We start from the raw sequence: 20,795 nt of genomic DNA, 5'->3' as shown, positions 1-20,795 counted from the left end.
TGGGAGGCTGAGGCAGGCAGATCCCTTGAGCTCAGGAGTTTGAGACTAGCCTGGGCAACATAGTGAAACTCCATCTCTACAAAAAATACAAAAATTAGCCAGGTGTAGTGGTGCACACTTATAGTCCCAACTAATCCGGAGGCCGAAGTGGGAGGTTGGCTTGAGGAGGCAGAGGTTGCAGTGAGCCGAGATCACGCCACTCCCCTCCAGCCTGGGTGACAGAGCCAGACCCTGTCTCAAAAATAAAAATAAAATGTTGAAGTCTTCTCTCTCTCTCGACAGAGTCTTGCTCTGTCACCCAAGCTGGAGTGCAGTGGTGTGATCACGGCTCACTGCAGCCTTGATGTCCTGGGCTCTAGCGATCCTCCCACCTTAGCCTCTCGAGTAGCTGGGACTATAGGCACACGCCACCATGACTGGCTTTTTTTTTTTTTTAATTTTTAGTCGAGATGAGGTCTTGCTATGTTACCCAGGCTGGTCTTGAACTCCTGAGCTCAAGCAATCCTCCTGCCTCGGCCTCCGAAAGTGTTCAGCCTCTCGAGTAGCTGGGATTACAGATGTGAGCCACCGCACTTGACCTTATCATCTCTGTAGCTGAAACACTCATTTCGAATTGACCAAGTCATTTTTGATTCATTATTTATTCATTCAGTGGGTATTTTTTGAGGGCCTACCCTGTGTGAGATAGTCTGTTAGGGTGCCCTGGGACTATAGAGCTGCATACGATTAGGTTCCTCCTCCTTTGGTTTATTGGAGTGCATGTGTGACTCGGCAGAAGATGGGTGGTACCAAGCTGGGAGATTGAAGAGAGGCATCATGTAGTTGACATGTGAGCTAGGCTTCAAAGGCTGGTGTATTCAGACACATGGAGGCAAAAGAAATTTTATATTTACAGGTTAACAATGGCAGAAAAACATACACATGAACTTTGACCTGTGTGGTTTTGAGCAGTCAGTGAAAAGGAATAGAGGGAAAGGAGACTGAAAGGTAAGAATGCTGCGACTGCCAGCCTGATTTGACATTATCAGCTGATAGGAGAGGGCCAGCAGCCCAGTTCTGGCCGCTGGAGGATTGCCGTCTATGAGGTAGACTGAATGCATGTTGGGGCTGGTGAGGCCCACTAGAGGACTTTTGTGCAAAAAGTAACGAGATGAGGAATTAGGGAGGAGCAATCTCCCTGAACTTTTTCCATCAACTCCACAATTTCTAAATTGGTTCTTGGGAAGACAGGAGCAAATTATATATAGTCATGCATTGCTCAATGATGGGGATACGTTCTGAGAAATGTCTTGTTAGGCAGTTTTGCCACTGTCTGAAAATCATAGAGTGTATTTACACAAACCTAGGTGATGTAACCTACTACACACCTAGGCTATATGGTAGAGCCTATTGCTTCTAGGCTACAAACCTGCACAGCATGTTACTGTACTCAATACTGTAGGCAATTGTAACACATCAGTAACTATTCGTATATCTAAACATAGAAAGGGTACACTAGAAATACAGTACCACCATCGTTTAAGTGATCATTAACGGAAACGTCGTTATGCTGCATGTGACTGTAATTGGGAAAGTGCCTTATATGAACTGTAAGATGCTGTATGAAATGTTAGTTATTAGTTGGAAGAAGACAGAAAGGAAAACTTTATATGTGTCATACGGATTTTGATATATATTAGAAGCTTCCAGAGGGCAGGGGAATCTGTTGGTTTTGGTTGTTGTTGGGTTTTTTGTTGCTGTTTTGCCATGCAGTTCGTTTCTTTGATGAGTCCTAAGTGTATGCAACAGGAAATTAAGGTTTAATGTAGCTTTTTACGTTTTCTTGGTTATTACCCACAACGCTCAGGGAGAACATCGGTGGAAATATCCTTAAACCGAAAAATAAATGAGGAAAGTGCAGTTGAGGGAACAAAGGATCTTGGAAGATTTAATGAAACTGGTACCAGAAATAGTATTAGAATAGAGGTTTTTGGCTGTATTTTAATTTTTTAAATTGTCTAAAATGCATCTCAAATGAGAACATTTGATCTTTTTGGCTTAACTACTTGCTTTGGGGGTATTTACTGAAATTATTAACTTGTTAATCCATGCCATAGGAAATAGTAAAAAGTAAAATGTGAACCAAAAGATGATTACATTTACAAATATAAATATTTAGAACATTTTGCATTCTCAAGTCTGAAGAGGGTTTTTCTTGTACCAAAAGTATCATAATTGTTTTTAAAAGACTAAAATTTGGAGGTTATGTTAATGTATATTTTCTAGAAAATGATAATTTTAATTTTTAATTAAAGATCTTGTAGTAGAGGAACTCTAGGATAAATTTTAATGGATAACAAGTTTAAACACTAAGATTTCAGGAATTAAATATATAATAGCTTCAAAGTATGTAACTCCTATGGATTGAGGATTGAGCATGGAGTGGGGACAAGAGTTTCAGCAGTAATTTGTAAGAAATTATAAGTAAATGTTAATAATTACCCATTGGAAAACTGAACATCTTTATCAGCTTATTTCCTCTTGGGATAAACTGAGGCTGCCAGAAAAAACCTTATCAACTGATTTCCTCTTGTGGATGCACCATTTGTATAGTTCTATTTAAATATACTATTTTCCTCCTATAAAATGTTTTTAAAGGCTATTTTTTTTTGGTATGGCACAGGAATTTTGTAACTTTAAACCCCCTTAAACAGAGAGCATTTGTAATTCTTTGTTAGTGGAGGTCGTTATGGGGTGTTCTAACATTTGCCAGCAAATGTCTCTTAGCTAGTTATCACATACACAGTGGGAAGCTTGGAGCAAATTAGAAGGAAAGAAGGGAAATGGGCCTTCTTTCTAATGAAAGTCCTTCTAATGAATCAACGAAACCACAGCAGTGCGGTCAACCTGCTGCATGATTACTTTTCTGTGTTTCTGCCTTGGCAGGGAGTTGTCCCTGGCAATGCTGGTCTGAGAGCAGGGAGCACGGAAAGTCAGATGGAAGCCTTTCCTCTGATAAGTTATAAATAGATGCTCAGAACCATTTTATTAGAGGACTTAAAATTTTTAAAGAATATCTGTAAGCCCCTCATAACCCTGCAGCAGTTTGGATATATGGCTGTTACATGACTTAAATAAATAAGTACATATGTGCATGCGTGCACTCATACCCCCAGACACATCTATCTGTTTGCTTTCTGCTATATGATGAGCTATTTATTCCAGTGATGTCCTGTTATTTAAAACATACTTCAGGGCTGTCTTTCGGATTTATCTTCTGAGCCTGTAATATAGCCATTAAGAACCCCAGCAGTTGCAAATGTCAATTCTTTAGACAATGAACTTGATTTTTGAGAAGAGCCAAAAGCAATTTAGAGTTAAGTACAGAGGAATAAGATAGGTACAAGCTGATTAGTGCCATTTTGGGTCCAAAATGAGATATAAATATAAAATAATGAGAAACTTTCTTCATTGATGCATGAAGTGCCTGCAGACAAAGCATTTCTGAGTAGTTTTAAGCAAGTGCAGCATTCTTGGAATAAGGTATAGTTTTCCATTATGACACTTGGAAGACATGTTCATTTGAATGCTCAATCTCTGGGATGTGAAACAAAGCAACCAAGACATCCATTGTCTCAGGGTGGTGGCACCTTCCCCATAGGGTTATTGTAAAGATGAAATGAGATCATGTTGGTAAGCTCTAAGCCCCCATGTTTGGCATGTGGTAAGCCCTCAATAATTGTTAGCTCTGTATCATAACCATTAGTTTGTAAAAGTACTCAGAGGTCAGGAGAGCTCTTAACAAAAGTTATAAGATTCAGAAGGCATTAAAGTGGTAAGATAGCCAGGGTTATATAATAAATGGTAGTATTTCTTTAAGGGTACATTGAGAGTGAACACTGTAACTGGTGTTAACAATCATAACTTTGTGTAACAACTAAGACTATTTTCTGAGAATTTAGTGAGACTTTGTAATTAAGTTAATCTCTTAACAGAATTTTATTTCAAAATACTATTCTAAGCTTCTTATTACTGATACAAAGATATAAGGATTTTTATTAAGTTAGAGAGGATCTTATGTTTGATATCAGCTTTTAAAGTGTGGTAGTATTTCAAGATAAAATAATTTTGCTGGACTAACAATGTTTTGGCCATTTGGAAGTAGAAAATAATCTAATCGATTACTTTTTGCATAGTAAGTGTCTTTAATATCTTGTATTTTTGAAGTAAAAATTGTTTCATTTAGAATTTGAAGGATTTTATTATTAAAGTGGCAAATATTTAATGACCTCTGATTTGAAAGAACTCAGAGCCATGTATCTGTAGTTATTTTCTCCTACTTGTTATTGTACGTGTTTTGTGGCATGGAATTTAATGCCTTAATTATAAGAAAAGATATACATCTTTTTAGTTTTGTAGCTATCTTAATTTTTGATAAATTATTTTCTCCACAAAATAGTTTCAAATTTAGTTAAACATTTGCAAATTATTCTAGGGTTGCTTCTAGCTATTCCACAGAGAGACAGATGTCACATGATTTGGTTGCTGTTGGCAGGAAAAGTGAGAACTTTCATCCAGTGTTTGAACATCTTGACTCAACTCAGAATACTGAAAACAAACCTACAGGAGAATTTGCTCAGGAAATCATAACAATAATCCATCAAGTTAAAGGTTGGTATATTTTGCACATACGTTAGGGATAACACAAAAGTAATATACTATTCAGGAGATACAGGTAAACACCTGCAGTATAGTTTAATAGTAATTAATATTTCATTGTAAGCTAGACTGTGAATTAGGAAATCTTTTGAAGAGAGTATCAGGCATTCATTCGAGCCTAGTTGTTCTTTATATCTAGTTCCAATAACCTTGTGCTTCAAGTGTTAGTAGATTGGAACTTTCAAGTTAGAAAGGGAGAGGCTGGCTGCTGCAAAAGACAAGGCATACTGAGAGCAGTAAGAAACAATAACTGGTAACCTAACAGGGAGGAAGAAGCAACAAAAAACAGATAGGAAACTCAAGAAATCAGGAAGCCTAGGTCATTTTATGATTCTTAAAGCCCCCTGAGGGCATTACTAGGACTTTGTATCTTAAGGATGATACTGAGTGATCAGTGAAAGATTCTAGTTTGCTTTGGCATTCTTTATAACTGGGAGTTGCGTAATAAATACTTTTAATGGTTTGCATTACATTGTTTTGTTTTTGCTTCTGGCGAGTTTCCATTAATTGGAAAATTCAGTGATATAGAACAACTTTCCCCAGTGATGCTACACAAATAAGGCAGTTGTAGGTATTACAAACTGGAGGCCTTCAAGAATTTAAAATTTTTTATTTTGTACTTCCTACAAGACAATTGCATTAATCTTTCTTACCTTCATAAAATATATTTTGAAAATGAGTTTTTTTCTCTGCGTCCCTCAAACTAAGGCATGTATTTACTTTAAAGCACATAGTTTGTCTGAAACAGTTCATCCTCTCAGCTCCAGTCCCTGTCACCCAAAGGAAATGTGATTCTTGGCAGAAATGGAGCTGATTTGCAGAAAAATCCAGGAGATTGTCCCAGAACAGGAACAGTAAATTAGGGAAGAGGATTGCTTAAGTAGCATTCTGATGGGCCAAGTGTATTCTCTTTCTCTGTATCCTATTAAAAGTGTGTAGCATAGCTGATTTCTAAATGTTTTCATGAACTTTAATGTAAATTAAAGTAAAGTGGCATTAGAAGGCCTTCTGTGATATGCAAACATAACATTTAGTATTTGTTTGAAATTGTTTTGATGTTTCAGGCTTGTTTTTGAAGTTACTTTTTATTTTCATTCAACTGTGAAGCTCTATGCCATCTTTACTTTCCAGATATAGTAAGTCTTACCTTGGAGAAGAAAGGTCCTTGCTTTGAGAGAGCCATTGTCTTTTCCCCTGGACAAGTAAGCAGGCGTGTCAGATAGAAAATTCTTCGATTAATAAATCAGGTGTTTTTACTCTTGTTTGGGCTTGGGAAGGCACATGAGCGCTACAAATTAGTCTGTGAAATAAGTTTGGGTCCCACATATTTCTAAGAGAAAACAGGTTGAATTTTAAAAAATAATCCCTTCTTTCTGTGCTTATATGTAATCTTTTAAGTGAAATCAGCTTAACATTGAGATAAAACTGTTCATTTCCTTTTTCAGCAAATTATTTTCCATCACCTGGCATTACTTTACATGAGCGTTTCTCAACAATGCAAGATATACACAAGGCAGATGTTAATGAAATTACATTGAATTCAGATCCAGAAATACACAGGTAATGATTGATTACCATATTATACCCATTTAACTAATGGGGATACACCTCAGAAAAGATTTGGGAAGGGGATGCTTTCTGAATCTGCTCACCTGGGCTTGCTGTAGACTGTAGGATTGCATTTCCTGCACAAAAATAATAGGATAATCTAAGCATTATCTGGCCACTGCACTTCGATGGAATGAATAGGATGCACTGAAAACATTGACTAGCGTTGTTTAAATGTGTAGGACTTTGAAGATGCTTACATACCTAACTTCACTTCTGCTGTCAATAGTAATTGCTTCCTGAGGTCCTCAGTAGAAGAATGAAAGACAGTTTTCAAGCCATTGAAATCACAGGTTGCTTCGTGTGGTCACAAATAGGTGTTCTGAGGGCAGCCAGATGAAACCACGTGTCTTCTGCTGGCACTTGTTGGAGCAGGTGGTGTACCTTGTCTTGTGAGCTGATTTGAATACATGTGAGAATGCAGTATATCGCCAGAGCAAAGTTTGAGATTACACAGACTACTGATTTGAGAACCACTAAAGCTTCCCTGTAGTGTGTTCCACAGGATATGTATATCCTGGGAGACTGCTATATAGGTGAAAAACTATTTGGCAGCAAGTTTCTTTTGCTATCTCCAAAACATACTAGCTTTATTTCAAATTCTATTCTGTAATAGTAGAATCAGGGTATCAGTGTATAACATAATTATTTAGTTGTACTATGCCTTTATTATTTTAGGAGAATAGATATGTCTTTGGCCGAGCTTCAGAGTAAACAAGCTGTGATCTATGAATCGGAACAGGTTAGTGAATACAATTTTTGATGAGAAATTATCTTACTGTTTGTATACTAATGGCAAGGGGATTGGTGGTTGGGAGAGAAAGGGCGTTAAAGTACATGAAGAAGGAGGATTGAAACCCAGGAATCTGAAATTAAAAAGCTCTTCGGGTGATTCTGACTATCAGCCAGGTTGGAGTGAGAATACTGACAAAAGACAAAAATATTCCCTAAGAGGGACAATCCCTAAGGATAACAGCTTTGTAAAATTGACACGCAATTACAGCATTTGATATTCATCCCCAAAATCCACACTGTAAAGCTTATGGAAAGTATGTTAGATACCTATTTTTTTCAAAGCAATCATGTGGAATATATTTTTAAATTGTACGTGGAATGAATGCACAGGAACGAAAAATTTCATTTGATATTGCCCTTCTGTTTACTGCAGAATGTACGAAACATTCTGTGGAATATGAACTAGCAAAATAAGGGAAATAAGGGACTAAATTTCTTTATTCATGTGTTGTATGTGGTTCCCACCCAACACCTCCCCTCCCACCCCCCATTTCTTTGCTAATTAGAAAGACTGTCTTGACTAGCCAGGAGGGAAGAAAACTGGCTCTTGTTTTAGAAGAATTATATCAAGTTCTAAAAGAACTGCTAATTTATTCATTGAGAATAAAGAGTCTTTGTAGAGGAGATATTTTAATAGATTTCTGATAGAATATATAAATAATTTTTTCACTTGTGAAATGATTATAATTTTTGCTGAATTTATGGAGATAGGTTAATTTGTTGAACAAATGATATTTTCAGGCAATTTCTAATCATCAAAGTCCTATAATCAACTTACAGGAAATCTGTGGTTTTTTAAAAAATCACCTATAATTTAGTCATTTAGCACAAACTATTATTTAGTCATCTTTTCTGGCAGTCTTATAGCTTGCATTTTAACGTAGTCACTATCATAGTATATGTAGTTTTGTATGCTTTTTTCTTTTTACTTGATCCATAATAACATTCCTTTTATGTAAAATCTCTGAATTCGCTATGACCTTTTATGATTGAGGCTTTTTAAGTTTTGTTTTGAGACAGAGTCCTGGTCTCACCCAGGCTGGAGTACAGTGGTGCAATTATGGCTCACTGCAGCCTCGACCTCCTGGGCTCAAGTGATCCTCCCACCTCAGCCTCCTGAGTAGCTAGGACTACAGACATGCAGTACCACGCCCGGCTAATTTTTGTATTTTTTGTAGAGACAGGGTTTTTCCATGTTGCCCAGGTTGGTCTTGAACTTCTGGACTCAAGGGATCCACCTGCCTCGGCCTCTCAAAGTGCTGGGATTACAGGCATGAGCCACTGTACCTGGCCCTTGTTAAGTTTTAATTAACTGTTTTCTTTCTTTCTTTCTTTCTTTTCTTTTTTCTTTTCTTTTTTTTTTTTTTTTGAGACTGAGTCTCACTCTGTCACCCTGGCTGGAGTGCAGTGGCGCGATCTCAGCTCACTGCAACCTCCACCTCCCAGGTTCAAGCCGTTCTCCTGCCTCAGCCTCCCAAGTAGCTGGGATTACAGGCGCCCATCACCACGCCCGGCTAATTTTTGTATTTTCGATGGAGATGGGGTTTCACTATGTTGGCCAGGCTGGTCTTGAACTCCTGTTCAAATGATCTGCCCACCTCGGCCTCCCAAAGTGCTGGTATTACAGGCATGAGCCACTGCGCCCGGCCTAATTAACTTTTTTCAATAAGCACTTTTCTATGTTGACTTCCACATAGTCTTTATTACCATAAGTTAAATGATTGTACATTATTCTTTTGACTTAAGTTTACCATGATTTATTTACTCATTCTTCCCTTCCTCTTAATTTTTTTTTTTTACATTTAAGTTGCTTCTGTTTTTTGTTATTTTAAATATAATGTTTTGAATCTATTTAGGTAGATAACCTTTTCTTTGGGTTAGAGTCCCACAAGTGGGAATCCTGGTTCAATGTTAGGAACTTTTCTGACTGTTTATTGTCAATTGTGTCTCAAAATATTTGTATGAGTTTACAATACCATTAGCAGGATGAGTACAAGATAACTTATCTAGGACTTGTAATTAAGGTTCTTGTTAGATATGGTCTTTGTGCAACTAAAAGTAATGTGAATGGTTTGTCTTCTGTCAAAATTCCTCAGACTCTGATCAAAATAATAGATCCAAATGACCTACGACATGACATTGAAAGAAGGCGAAAAGAACGGTTACAGAATGAAGATGAGCACATTTTTCACGTAGCTAGTGCTGCAGAGAGGTAATCAGTAGATGACAAACATCCTGTTATCAGGGAGCTTTGGGTTTTACCATATTTTTACATTTTTTGTGTGATGATCATTTTCATTTTAATATAGGGATTTGCTCCTTCAAATCCATCTTATATGTTTAAGTGAAATCTATTAAAATGTTTCCAGGTTATTCAGTGATTATCATATGCGGTTTGATTTAAACAACAAAAACTATGGGGTAGGTGAATATTTGAGGTCTTCGTAATTCTGATGAGGAGTGTTACCACTTTTAGAATATTAGCAGGAGGCAGGACCAGCAAGTTTACAGACTATTTAGCTTGAGCTGATTGAAACTCTGATACATTCTGCCCTTTAGATTCTGGGTTAGTCTTTGAATAGTAGAAAATTTCCTGAAGTCAGTACAGTTATCTTTTGGGACTCTTTGTGGATGTCTATACTGGATAATTGTGGATAACTGTACTGACAAAAAGTGAAAAAAATCCACATTTTATGGATGTTGTCCATGAAATTGAGGCAGGTGTAGTAGAAAATGCAGAGGAGACCTAAGTTTGAATCTCATCTCTCTCAGTTTACAAGCTGACCGATCTTGACAAATTTGCTTAGTTTCTGGAGCCTCTTCATCTGTAAAATGATGTTAAAATCAGTTTATGCTATGGGGCAGTTATGAATATTAAATGAGTTGGCACATGCGAAGTACTTATGTCATATATAGCAAATAGATCCTCAGTAGATTTTTCTTTCTTAACCTCATATTTCTGTTTAGGGGCTCTTAGTAGTCTAGATCAACCCCAGTTTATTTCTAGTTCTGAACACCATATGGATGGAACTCATGGCAACTCTGGGGCCCCATATGATTATGAGGTATAATTGAACAGGACAACATTTTCAGTTCACTTGAGTTCTTATACTACTTGGATCTCCCAGAAAGTGAGACTGTATGAATACAAAGAGACAGTGCTAATTGTTTTTCCATAATCTTTTCTATCAAATTGCTAAGATAATGTATTTGACAAGACTTTTAAGTCAAGTCTGTAGCTAACTAGGTCAGAATATATGGACTTGATTCTGACAATAAGTTCAGAACTAATTAAAACATAGTGAAACGATGTGTTGAGGCATATAAAACAATTGAAAATGAAAGAGTAAAAATGTTGTCCCTTGCTGGGTGAAAGTCTCCAGTCTCCTAATATGATATGGTTAGTGCATGACATGACTGTGCTCCTTCATGACACAAGCTCTCTATCATGCTTTTCTTGACTCAACAAGTGTAAGAAACCCAGAGTACCAAGAAACAGGATTTTAAAAACAGATTTAAGACAATCAGCATATTTTAAAGATCATAAGATGCTTTAGGATGTATCTTTACCCCTTGACGTGATTAAGAACTTCAACACTGGAGTTGGACCTGAGTTCAGTGCCTGGCTCTTAGATTCCTAGCTATGTGACTAACTTTGGGAAAATTATTTTGTCTCTGTTTCCTCATCTGTAAAATAGGGATGAGAGTTGTACTTAGCTCACAGTGGTGGTGAACATTAAGTAAAGTGATGAGTGTAAGGTAAAGTAGCTGGTCAGCATTAAGTATTATGAATGCTAGCTTTGAGGACAGTGTGGTAGTGTGCAAGGATGTGTTCCTACAAGCTGTCTTTTGCTGGGTCTGTTGGATTATTTTATTTGTATTGGATAGGTGGTGAGGCATAGTGGAGCCATGAGGAGTTTTTAAAAATGAGACATTACTTAACATTCATCCTGCAAAAATAAACAATTCAGTAGTTTTTAGTATATTCACGAACTTATGCAACCATCATTACTATCTAATTCCAAAACATTTCATCATCCCAAAAGTAAACCCTCTACCCCTTAGCTGCCACTCCCTGCCCCATTTCTCCTTCCCCCTTGGTCCCTGGCAACCACTGTTCTGTTTTCTGTATCTATGGATTTGTCTAATCCTGACATTTCATATAATCATTTTTCTTTTCTTTCTTTTTTTTTTTTTTTTTGAGACAGGGTCTCTCTCTGTCACCCAGGATGGAGTACAGAGGCACAATCACAGCTCACTGCAGCCTCAACCTTCCGTGAGGCTCAGGTGATTCTCCCACCTTGGCCTCCCGAGCAGCTGGGACCACAGGCTCCTGCCACCACGCCCGGCTAATTTTTCTTTTTTTTTTTTTTTTTTTGTAGAGACGGGGTTTCACCATGTTGCCCAGGCTGGTCTCAAACTGCTGTGCTCAAGGGATCTACCCATCTCAGTCTCCCAAAGTGCTGGGAGTACAGGCATGAGCCACCACACCTGGCCTGACATTTCATATAAATACAATAATATAATATGTGGCCTCTCGTAACTGACTTCTTTCCTATAGCATAATGTTTTTAATGCTCATCCATGTTGTAGCATGAGAATTCTTATGTATGGCTGAATAATATTCCATTGTATGGCTATATTGTATTCTGTTTATCCATTCACCAGTTGATGGACATTTGGGTTGTTTCCACTTTTTGTCTGTTTGTGAATAACTGTGCTGTGAACATTTGTGTGCAAGTTTTTGTGCAGATACCTGTTTTCATTTCTCTTCAGTATATAGCTAGGAGTGGAATTGATGAGTTTGATGGTTACTCTATGATTAACTTTTTGAGGAACTGCCAGAGTGTTTTCCAAAGTGGCTGTACTATTTTACATTTCCACCAGCAGCATGTGAAGGGTCCAGTTGCTCCACATCGTTGCCAACTCTTGTTATTAATCTCTCACTTTATCCTAATTCAGTTTCCTTATTTAAATAAGAAAAGTATATTATCCTTTTATCTTAGAAATTCAGTTTATAAAAATTGACCTCATTATATGTTTTCATATAAACTTTTAAAATCAAGTCAGGGTAGTTTCCACAGAAATGCGAAAGAAATGAAACATGATGCAATCATAAGTCATAGGATGTAGTGATTTCTCACCTGTGTGGCTTTCCTTCAAAAAATTATATGCAGCCTTTCTGTCTGTGTTTGCTCACTGTTGTATCCCCACTGCCCTGAGCTCAGTTCACATTTGTTGAATGAATGAAGAGTTCCCAAAGGAGTAGACAAGACAGAGGATACCTAAATTGTAATGCATTTAGATTTGGGTTACTATTCCCTGATGCCTTAGGATCTTTCACAAGCAAACCTAACCCTTGGGGGTTCTGTCTAGCCTCTAGGACCCATCTGTTCTCTACAGGTGCTCCTTAACTTATGATAGGGCAACATCCCGATAACCCATTGTAAAGTAAAAAAAAAACTGTAAGTTAAACCATTGTAAGTTGGGGACAGTCTGGATTTACTTCCACTTCTTACCCGTTTCTTACTCTGATGTCTCCATGTTTTCTCTTGACACACTATTTCTGCCTTTTCTAACTGGAGTTACTAAGTTTCCTACAATGTAAATGAGTTGTTTTGTTATAGAGGTATGGAGTGTGTTTGATAAAGTAGCTTAAAAATAGTATCTACAATGAACTCAAACAAATTTACAAGAAAAAAACAAACAACCCCATCAAAAAGTGGGCGAAGGACATGAACAGACACTTCTCAAAAGAAGACATTTATGCAGCCAAAAAACACATGAAAAAATGCTCACCATCACTGGCCATCAGAGAAATGCAAATCAAAACCACAATGAGATACCATCTCACACCAGTTAGAATGGCAATCATTAAAAAGTCAGGAAACAACAGGTGCTGGAGAGGATGTGGAGAAATAGGAACACTTTTACACTGTTGGTGGGACTGTAAACTAGTTCAACCCTTGTGGAAGTCAGTGTGGCGATTCCTCAGGGATCTAGAACTAGAAATTCCATTCGACCCAGCCATCCCATTACTGGGTATATACCCAAAGGACTATAAATCATGCTGCTATAAAGACACATGCACACGTATGTTTATTGCGGCATTATTCACAATAGCAAAGACTTGGAACCAACCCAAATGTCCAACAATGATAGACTGGATTAAGAAAATATGGCACATATACACCGTGGAATACTACGCAGCCATAAAAAATGATGAGTTCATGTCCTTTGTAGGGACATGGATGAAATTGGAAATCATCATTCTCAGTAAACTATCGCAAGAACAAAAAACCAAACACTGCATATTCTCACTCATAGGTGGGAATTGAACAGTGAGAACACATGGTCACAGGAAGGGGAACATCACACTTCGGGGACTGTTGTGGGGTGGGGGGAGGGGGGAGGGATAGCATTGGGAGATATACCTAATGCTAGATGACGAGTTGGTGGGTGCAGCGCACCAGCATGGCACGTGTATATATATGTAACTTACCTGCACGTTGCGCACATGTACCATAGAGCCTAAAGTATTATAATAATAATAATAATAATAATGAAAAAAACACAATTGTAAATTAAAAAAAGAAAAAAAATAAAATAAAATAATTATTTAAAAAAAAATAGTATCAGTGGACTTGAAGAGGACATCAAACTGCCAAGAATTTCTTTTATTTTTTATTTTTATTTTTCAACAAGGAGTTGGAATGACAGACTGTTGTTTTAGCTGGGCAGGTTACGGGAAAACATCAGTTTTTGTTCTTGCTATTGCAATAGTCATAATCTATACTGAAGTATAGTGAACTTTATAAAGATATATTCATATAGTCAACAGATATTTATATATTGATTTCTTTGTTCTAGTTACTGTTCTAAGGACTGGGGATATAGTGAAAAACTGTATACAAACCTTTGTCTTCATGTTACTTATAATTTAATGGTAGAAGAAAGAAAATAAATACATGTCAGTGGAGTGATAGGTGAAAATAAGGCAGAAGAGGAAATTTAATAGCAAAGAGTGACATGTGTGATATGGTTTTATTGAGGGTGGTCATGGAGTACACTTATGACTTTTAAAAAAATGTAGCTGGGTTGTGAATTAAGTGAGGGTGTTAGCCATAGGGTTATTTGAGGGGATAGTATTTCAAGAGAGGGAACAGCGAAAGCAAAGACCTTCAGACAGGCGCATGCCTGCTTTTGTTTAAGGAATAGAAAGGGGGACAGTGGGGTTGTGACAGGGTAGTAAAGGGAGAGAGTAGATGAGGCCAATCACGAAGGGCTTTGAAGAACTGAAGGACATGAAGACTTTGTATTTTATTCTGGATGAAGTTAGAAAACATTTTGGGTTCTAAACAGAGAAGAGACATAATCTCACTTAAATTTTAAAAGGATCACTGTGGTTGCTGGGTGGAGAATGGACTGTAAGAGCTAGAGAAAAAAAGTATTTCCTTCTCAAGTGAAAAAAAAGATTAGAGGTAGGAAATCTACATGATAGGGTCTACACGGTAGAGTGGACACATCAGGGAACCAGGCTGCTTAGATCTTCTTCCTCTCATATCCTCTGTATGTAGCATCTGCCTCATGATCCAAGATGGGTATTTGTGCTCTAGCCATCATGTCCTCATACTAGCCTTTCCTTTAAAGACTTCTTGAAATTTACACATGATAACTTGGCCAAAATTTAGTCCCATGGCCATGGCTAGCTGCAGGGCAGCTGGGAAATAGATTCTTTAATCTGAGCATTCATTTGCCTGGTCAAAAATCAAATATCAAAGGATTTAATTTTTGTATTGTGGCAAAATATACATATCCTAAATTTACCATTTTAACCATTTTTAAGTGTAAACTTCATTGACATTGAGTATATTCACAACGTTGTACAATCATCACCACTATCTACTTCCAGAACTTTTTCATCTTCACAAACAGAAACTCTGTTTCCATTGAACAGTAACTCCTCATGCACTCCTCTCTGCAGCCCCTGGTAACCTCTATTCTTTCTGTCTATATGAATTTGCCTATTGTGGGTATCCGATATAAGTAGAATCAGACAATATTTGTCCTTTTGTTTCTGGCTTCTTTCACTTAGCATAGTGTTTTCAGGGTCAATTCATGTTGTATCATGTGTCAGAATTTCATTCCTTTTTAAAAAAATTCATTTTCTTTTAAGGCTGAATAATAGTCCATTGTATGGCTGTACTACATTTTGTTTGTCTGTTTTTCCGTTTGTGGACATTTGTATTGCTTTCACCCTTTGGCTATTGTAAATAGTGCTGTTATGCACATTGGTATTGTCATCTTTTTGGTTATAGCCATCCTAGTTAGTGTAAAGTGATATCTCATTGTGGTTTTGATTTGCATTTCTCTAATGACTAATGATGTTGAGCATCTTTCCATGTGCTTATTGGCCATTGGTATGTCTTTGGATAAATTTCTATTCAAATCCTTTGCACATTTTAAAATCAAAGTCTTTTTATTGTTGAAGTGTAGGAGTTCTTTATATATTCTGGATACAGCTCCTTCATCAGATATGTGCTTTGCAAAGAGAATTTTTAAAAATCCATTGCTTTGTTTGTAGAAGTAGTCATACACACTAATGGTAATCATTTGGAAAAATATAATAAAGTATAAAATAAAAAATATAAGGCATTCCTAATTTTACCAGTCAGAGATGACCACTGTTAATATTTAGTACATTCCTTGTCATTTATTTTTTCTGGGCACGTATGTGTATATTTTGAATAATTGAAATTATCCTCAATATACAACTTTGCACTTTACTCTTTTGACCTACTGTTGTGAGCGTTTTGACAAAGCATAGGCCTTTTTAACATTTAAAAAACCCCGAGTGTCTATTTCATGTCAGATTCTGGGATCAGAGCTGGGGCCACAAAATGAATCATCCGCAGTGCTTCCTCTGAAGGAATAGCAACTTGTTCCGTTAAACAGACAGGTACACCGGTAGTTACAAATACGGAGTGATAGGTGTTAAGACCCAAAAATGCTTCATGTACCCATAGCAGGGAGTACCTAGTTCACCTCAGAAGGGTTTAGGAAACTCTTCCTTGAAGAGGTACAAATGGATCTAAATCTTTAAGTTAATCTAAGCAGAAGGAAATAGTCACAGAAGGAACTGCACATGCAAAGGTGTAGAAGCAGGAGAGATTGCTTTGTGCCAGGAACCACATGTACTTCAATATTCCCGGCTGGGCACGGTGGCTCACGCCTATAATCCCAGCACTTTGGGAGGCCAAGGTGGATGGATTACTTGAGGTCAGGAGTTCAAGCAGGCTGGCCAACATGGTGAAACCCCGTCTCTACTAAAAATAGAAAAAATTAGCGGGGTGTGATGGCGTGCGCCTGTAATCCCAGCTACTCGGGAGGCTGAGGCAGGAGAATCACTTGAACTCAGGAGGTGGAGGTTGCAATGAGCCGAGATTGTGCCACTGCACTCCAGCCTGGGCAACAGAGCAAGACTCTGTCTCAAAAACAAGCAAACAAAAAATCCTGAAGCTCAGTGTGCCTGTTGGGGAGATTGGAGCAAGGTAGCAAGGGCCAGAGCAGAAAGGGCTTTGGGGGTCACGATGAGGAGTGTGGAAGTTATCTTGTTGCCAGTGGGGAATCCATGGGAAAGACTGAAGGTGGGCCTGCAGAAGACACAGGAAGGGGCTGAGAAGCATTGTAGAGAGATGCAGGATGTAACACGGAGAGGAATCCCCAAGGGCTGTGGAAATGAGGCTTTGGAGATCAGAGGAAGAGCCCAGGGAAGGACCTCCCTCCCAGATAGGGCTGCCTGAGAAGAGCCCTTTGTGGCCTCAGTACCTCATGATGACGGGAGAGAGGAGGCTGTCCTTCGCTGCTGTGGTCCTGCAGTATCAGAGGCCTCAGCTCTGCCAGTGAGGGGACCCTGAGCCAGTCATACACCTTGCCTTTGTTGAATGGGCTGGGTCATGAGCCATTGGTGCTTCCACCAGTAAGAGCTGTCAGCAAGAAGGGGAGGGGGGCAGTGCTGCCAAAGGTTCTAGAGCAGTAATTATCTTTCCTCAAAACACACATTTCGTATATGGTTTCAGGGGGTTACAGCCCCCAGGAAGCCTGTCCTTAGACCCCAGATTGAGAACCTGGTTCAAGGAGTGTTTTTCCCCATTGCTAACCTCCAACTTAGATAAATAACATTTGTTGGAAAATGAGGAGTTTAGCCCTAATGACTATCATTTGTAATTTTAGTAGTGATAGATCATTGAGATTTCACTTGTGTGCTACTTTAATTGTTTCTGAAGGGGCTTTTTAAAATTATTCTTATTTCTTGGAAAAAAAGGTATACTAATAAAATATTCTTATTTTCTCTCTTTCCTTATTAGAGATGATCAGAATTCCAGTTTTTCAAAGGTAAAGAATATTCATACTGATGGATTCCAAAAACCCACACATTTTATAAAATCAAATTTTAGAAAATGTATTGAAAAACCTTACATGGTAAGATCACAGTTCCAAAATTTTCATTTTTATAATTTCTTCTTCTCCAATACATCAAAATGTACAGGGATCACCAATATTTTTCACGTTTGTAACTGTTCATTAAGTATATGTTATTCTGTTGATGCTTAAAGTTATTATGACAGAAGAAATGGTCATTTCTTACTTGATTTAGTAGGATTTTATTGGATTCATTAAATAAAGCTAATAAATCTAGCTTTCTTAAGATTTTTTGGGGGGCCAGGTGCAGTGGCTCATGCTTGTAATCCTAGCACTTTGGGAGGCCAAGGCAGGAGGATTGCTTGAGCCCAGGAGTGCAAGACCTGCCTGGGCAACGTGGCTAGACCTCATCTCTACAAAAAAATATAATAATAATAAAAGAAAAAAATTCAAAAAAGATTTTTTGGGAACAACTCTTAAGATCTCTTGGAACATATTTATTAAGGCATAATTCACATACCATAAAATTCACCCATTTTAGGTGTACAATTTAATGATTTTTAGTAAATTAACCAAAGTGTGCAACCATCACCATAGTCCAGTTTTAGAATATTTTCATTACCCAATATGAGCCCTCATGCCTGTTTCGTTACTCCCCTTTGCCACCCTGAGCCAACAGTAATCTACTTTCTGTCTTAAAGATTTGCCTTTTTATAGGGCAGCTCACAAAATGGCAGCTAGTTCCATAAGAACAGGCAAGTAATGGCGAGAAAGATGGAAGCCAGAGTCGGTAACCTAATTTCACAAGTAAAATCTCATCCTTTACTATATTCTTTTTGCAAGAAGCAAGTTCCTAGGCCCTGCCGACACTCGAAGGGAGGAATAATTGGTTGGATCACTGGGAGCCATGTCAGCAGTTGCCTAGTACAGTCCTCCCTCCGGCCAGACTCTACAGAAAGTGGAAATAATAGAAGGTGATAAGACTGTTGATTTTAGAAAAAGGAAACCATCTTGAGAATGGACCCCATCTTTTCTGTCTCCACCAGAGGATTTAGGTTTTTCATAGTTACAGACTTACTAATGTAGTTCTTTCTCTTATTTCTGGTACTTTTCTAGCCATGGCAAGAGCATCACCTCAGATCAGTTCCCTGAGTCAGGAAAACCTGCCTCCTGCAATGTTGAGGATTTGTATTCTTCTTAGGCAGTAGGAACCGTTTAGCAACTCCTGATAGTAATGGGTTTATTTCTCTCCTAGGTGCCTGAATAAATGCTAGATGTATCATCCGTTTTCTCAGATTCACCCATTATGTTATACACGAGTGTGTTTTATACTTATTACAGGCGTAAATGATCCTGGCTCCTCACAAACTTAGCATGGATCATGTTAGTCAAAGTCGAGGGTCAAGTTAGCATGGGTCAAGAAGGAGATGTGTATGTGCTCTACAGCTAAGCTCCCTGCTCCCTGCTTTGTGTTCTTAATCCTGTACATTTAAAATGTGTTTTCTAATGGTAAAACAAGCTTTTAAAATAAACTTTAAAGTCTGTTAACCCACACTACTACTTTTTTTCATGCAGAATTATACGACGCAGAGAAAAGACATAATTACTCACAAACCATTTGAGGTTGAGGGAAACCACCGAAACACAAGAGTAAGACCTTTTAAGGTATTGAGTGTTGTTTTCCATTTAATTCCAGCTTTGGTTTTATGCTTTGGACATAATGTTTTAAGTGTTAGTAAATCAACAGCTGTTTTGTAATATGCTTTCAAATGGTAGCTATAAACTAGTATTTCTGGACATTTATAGTTAACTGTAATCAATTTATTGATGACCCCTTTCCTTAAGACTTGATTTTCAATCTTTTTGTTTTTACCAGTAGAATCCTTTTCCAAATATTACATGGAAACACAAATACATAAAACAGATGCAGGTGGAGTGGCTCTAGGTGGGGAGACAGGCAAGGCTGCAGACCCTCCCTTTAAGCCAGCACCTTTACCTCTAAGATACACGTGCAGAGCTGTAGAGCTTTCTCCAAGAGTCACAGATTGAAAAACCCTGCCATGGACACACAACCCTTAGAGGCGTTCTGGATCATCACAGGAAGATTCTGGTCCAGGTAGCTTTGTTAAAGCATATTTTATCACACTCTAATTATTGGTACATCTATATCTGATATGAATGATAATTTTTAATCAACCAATATGTTTGATTATCCAGAACACCTCATCCCCCAAATATATGGAGAAAGAATTATAGTACAAGGTATTATATTTCTTTTTTTTTTTTTGAGATGTAGTCTCCCTCTGTCGCCCAGGCTGGAGTGCAGTGGTGCCATCCTGGCTCACTGTAACCTCCGCCTCCCAGGTTCAAGCTATTCTCCTGCCTCAGCCTCCCAAGTAGCTGGGATTACAGGCGTGCACCACCATGCCCAGCTAATTTTTGTATTTTTAGTAGAGACAGGGTTTCATCATGTTGGCCAGGCTGGTCTCGAATGCCTGACCTCAAGGATCACCCACGTTGGCCTTCCAAAGTGCTGGGATTACAGGCTTGAGCCACTGCACCTGGCCCAAGGTATTATATTTCTATCTCCTTGCTCACAAAAGTTGAGGTGCTTTTAAAATCAATTTTGACAGTTTCTTGCCTGTAATAGGTACTTTATTAATATTTTTCGCTCATATTGTCTCCCTCCCCTAAATAAAGGAAAGAATTTGAGCTTTTTGTGTAAAAGTGGCAGGCAGGCTTGTTAGAGTAGTTAGCTCATTAGGAGGAAGTTAGTATGAACAGAAAAGTAGTAGAAACTATCTAAAATTATGGACTAGAAGGTTAATTGAGTGATCTATTACTATTGGCTTCTTGAGAGTCAGAATTTATAGATGTTGAAAGATTTTATTCAATGAGAGTAACATAATTTGTAGGCATTGAATAGATTACATTTTTAGCCAATGGTTTATGTACCTAAAATTACATGTGTGACACGAAGTTTTTAAAAATAATTACGGCCGTAGAATATATACATGTTTTATACCATCTTTTGATCTCTTGAGTAATGGGGCATCACATCAACTGAAAATGTGATGTCTGCATAACTTACAGACAATATAGATGGGCTTTCAGATCTAAGTGCTTCCTACATGTTGTTCTCATTGGTCAGATATAGTTGATTATAGTATTTTTCTAAGAGCATCATAAGATTTATTTTCTGTTACCTTTTTTCCTTAAGGGAAGATACTTTAACATAAATTCATAGAAAAATGTTTTCAAGATATATGTAA

The 20,795-nt window shown here is 37.8% G+C and overlaps 1 protein-coding gene across 18 annotated transcripts in view; it reads left to right on the top strand.

Annotated features, from left to right (window-relative positions):
* BCLAF3 (BCLAF1 and THRAP3 family member 3) overlaps positions 1–20,795 on the top strand; it is a 74,703-nt gene that overhangs the window by 32,154 nt on the left and 21,754 nt on the right. For 9 of the 18 annotated variants that reach the window (XR_010139029.1, XR_008518033.2, XR_008518034.2 and 6 more), the window contains exons 5-10: positions 4,475–4,650; positions 6,144–6,258; positions 6,985–7,048; positions 9,198–9,313; positions 17,469–17,583; positions 19,099–19,188. Coding sequence is in view for 14 of the 18 variants with exons in the window: in XM_024241122.2 (XP_024096890.1) it covers positions 4,475–4,650; positions 6,144–6,258; positions 6,985–7,048; positions 9,198–9,313; positions 17,469–17,583; positions 19,099–19,188 (676 nt within the window). In the remaining 4 variants the exon portion in view is untranslated. Of the gene's footprint in view, positions 1–4,474; positions 4,651–6,143; positions 6,259–6,984; positions 7,049–9,197; positions 9,314–17,468; positions 17,584–19,098; positions 19,189–19,402; positions 19,640–20,795 lie in introns of those variants that run through there. The other 9 variants (XM_002831444.5, XM_063721273.1, XM_063721272.1 and 6 more) reach the window with 4 other exon arrangements.

The sequence above is a fragment of the Pongo abelii genome, chromosome X (assembly GCF_028885655.2).
Source record: "Pongo abelii isolate AG06213 chromosome X, NHGRI_mPonAbe1-v2.0_pri, whole genome shotgun sequence".
NCBI classification, from domain to species: domain Eukaryota; kingdom Metazoa; phylum Chordata; class Mammalia; order Primates; family Hominidae; genus Pongo; species Pongo abelii.
Note: the sequence above shows the minus strand (reverse complement) of the source record. Positions and strands in the feature narration are given on the sequence as shown.